We start from the raw sequence: 2,921 nt of genomic DNA on the forward strand, positions 1-2,921 counted from the left end.
TCATGCAAGTGTGGAGGCAGGGATTAGCCTCATGCAGACATGGAGGCACTGATTAGACTCATGCAATTATGGAGGCAAGAATTAGCCTCATGCAAATATGGAGGCAAGGATTAGCCTCATGCAAATATGGAGGCATGGATTAGCCTCATACAGATAAGGAGGCAAGGATTAGCCTCATGCAAGTATGGAGGCAAGGATTAGCCTCATACAGATATGCGGGACAAGGCTTAGTCCCATGCAAAGAGAAAGAAGCAAATAAGAGTAGCATATGTCTTAGCTGGAGATATATTCGGTGTCTGATGGCCTGATTGATAGTAATCTTGCTACGTGTATATATTTGTGGGTGTTATCATTACGTCAGATGTGCCTGCGTTCAAAGAAAAATTGTAAGTTTTGTGAGGGGAGGTTGGTTCGTGCTTTCGTCCGCTGGCCTTGCTTTGCTCCGTTCTTGAGGCCTTTTCGAGTTTCCTTAGGTAACACCTAACTGTCATGAAAGTAGAGTTTTCGAAAATATGCAATTATTGATAAAAATGGAGTCATATTAGAAATGTGTTGATATATCAAGTGATTTTAGATGAACTAGCGACTGTAACACATTTCAAAGACATTGCAGCCTTCTTATGTTAGAATTTTGAGGGTCCTCCTCAAAATTCTGCCCTAGTTTGGTAGATGATCCTTTGACCATTTGCAGGTAATAGGCTTTGCTGAACCTTTTTTGGATTTTTGAGAATCCTTCTCAAACTCTGCCCTAGTTTCTTAATCGATTTCCGATCGTTTGACATATGTTGGCGTTGGCTAGACTTGTTCTGGAATTTTGAGGGTCCTCCTCAAAATTCAACCCCAGTTTCTGATCTTGGGGGAAATAAAAATTTTATTATGATATGACCGAACTCATAAGGCCGCCTACGTATCCCCTCTTAAACGAGAATCAGGTCAAGCGTAGTTCAATTACATCATATGAGGAAATGTAAATAATCTGAGCATAGTATCTCTTGACTGTGTCTAAATTAATTAGTTTTGGCCAGATTTCTCCGCCAATTTCTGCAAGTATGAGTGCTCCTCCTGTCAGAACCCTGTGAACCAGGTAAGGACCTTGTCAGTTGGGGGAGAATTTCCCTTTGACTTCATCTTGATGTGGGAAGAACTTCTTCAGAACCAGCTGTCCTGGTGAAAATTGCCTTGGTTTGACCTTTTTATTGAAAGCTTCAGACATTCTATTATGATAAAGTTGATCGTGACACACTGCGTTCATCCTTTTTCCATCGATAAGGGCCAATTGTTCATAGCGTCTCCTTATCCACTCTGCATCGCTGAGCTCAGCTTCTTGTATGATTCTTAAAGAAGGAATCTCTACCTCGGTTGGAATGACAACTTTGGTACCGTAAACCAACATGTAGGGAGTTGCCCCGGTTGATGTGCGAACTAACAAAGCGAAGGGTAGCTTCTCGTGCCATTGTTTATGGTTCTCTACAATCTTCCTTAGTATTTTCTTGATGTTTTTGTTGGCAGCTTCTATGGCTCCATTCATCTGAGGTCTGTAGGCTATGGAATTCTTGTGCTTGATTTTGAAAGTTTCACACATGGCTTTCATCATATCACTATTGAGATTGGTGGAATTATCAGTAATAATGGACTCGGGAACTCCGAATAGGCAAACAATACGATCTTTGACAAAGTCTACGATGATTTTCTTGGTTACAGCTTTGTAAGATGCAGCCTCTACCCATTTTGTGAAGTAATCAATGGCTACCAGAATAAAACTGTGTCCGTTTGAGGCAATGGGCTCAATTGGACCAATGACATCCATTCCCCAGGCGATAAATGACCAAGGTGAGCTTGTTGCATTGAGCTCATTCGGTGGCACTTTTATCATATTGGCATGCACTTGGAATTGGAAGCATTTGCGGACATATTGGATGCAATTTGTATCCATGGTTATCCAAAAGTAACCGGCCCTAATTATCTTCTTAGCCAAGACAAAACCATTCATGTGTGGGCCACATGTCCCGGCATGTACATCCTCGAGCAGTTTAGAAGCTTCTTTTGCGTCAACACATCTTAGCAATCCCAAATCAGGAGTTCTTCTATACAAATTTCCTCCGCCGTGGAAGAAGTGATTGGACAATCTCCGGAGTGTGGGTTTCTAAGTGTGGTTTGCATGCTCCGGATATTCTCCCTTTGACAAATAATTCTTGATATCAGGGAACCAAGGTTTTCCATCTGTTTCTTCTTCAATGTGAGCACAATAAGCCGGTTGCTTATGGATTCTCACTGGGATAGTATCAATGAAATTCTTATCTGGATGCGGTATCATGGATGACAAAGTGGCTAATGCATCGGCAAACTCATTCTGAATTCTAGGCACATATCGGTATTCTATCTTTGTGAACCTCTTTCTCAATTCCTGTACATGGTGTAGATATGGAAATATCTTGGAATTCTTGGTGGCCCACTCTCCTTGTACCTGGTGCACAAGCAAATCTGAATCACCGATTACCAGCAGCTCCTGAATATTCATGCCGATTGCCATGTTTAGCCCTAGTATACAGGCTGCATACTCCACCATGTTGTTGGTGTAGGGAAATTTGAGTTTGGCAGATACCAGATAATGTTGACTCGTTTCTGATACCAAAACTACTCCAACGCTCACTCATTTGAGATTTGAAGCTCCGTCAAAGAACATCCTCCAGTCGTCGTATGCTTCGGTAATGTCTTCTCCTATGAACGACACTTCTTCATTAGAAAAATACTTTTTCAAGGGTTCATATTTTCCTCCCATCGGATTTTCAGCTAGATGATCCGCTAATGCTTGTCCTTTGACCGCCTTTTGAGTTACATAGACGATGTCAAACTCACTCAACAATATCTGCCACTTAGCTAACTTCCCAGTAGGCATGGGTTTCTGAAATATGTACTTCAAA

At 41.6% G+C, this 2,921-nt stretch overlaps 1 protein-coding gene across 1 annotated transcript; it reads right to left on the minus strand.

Annotated features, from left to right (window-relative positions):
* Window positions 1-2,143: 2,143 nt before the first annotated feature.
* On the minus strand, window positions 2,144-2,530 carry LOC138880684 (uncharacterized). The gene has a single exon (XM_070160860.1). The coding sequence runs from the start codon at window positions 2,528-2,530 to the stop codon at window positions 2,144-2,146; it is 387 nt and encodes a 128-aa protein (XP_070016961.1).
* Between the last annotated feature and the right edge of the window lie 391 nt (window positions 2,531-2,921).

This window comes from Nicotiana sylvestris, chromosome 11, assembly GCF_000393655.2.
Source record: "Nicotiana sylvestris chromosome 11, ASM39365v2, whole genome shotgun sequence".
NCBI classification, from domain to species: Eukaryota; Viridiplantae; Streptophyta; class Magnoliopsida; order Solanales; family Solanaceae; genus Nicotiana; species Nicotiana sylvestris.

What these genes read in the sequence shown, in the direction of transcription:
- LOC138880684 (XM_070160860.1), bottom strand. Translation starts at nt 2,530, where the DNA reads ATGGCAATCGGCATGAATATTCAGGAGCTGCTGGTAATCGGTGATTCA.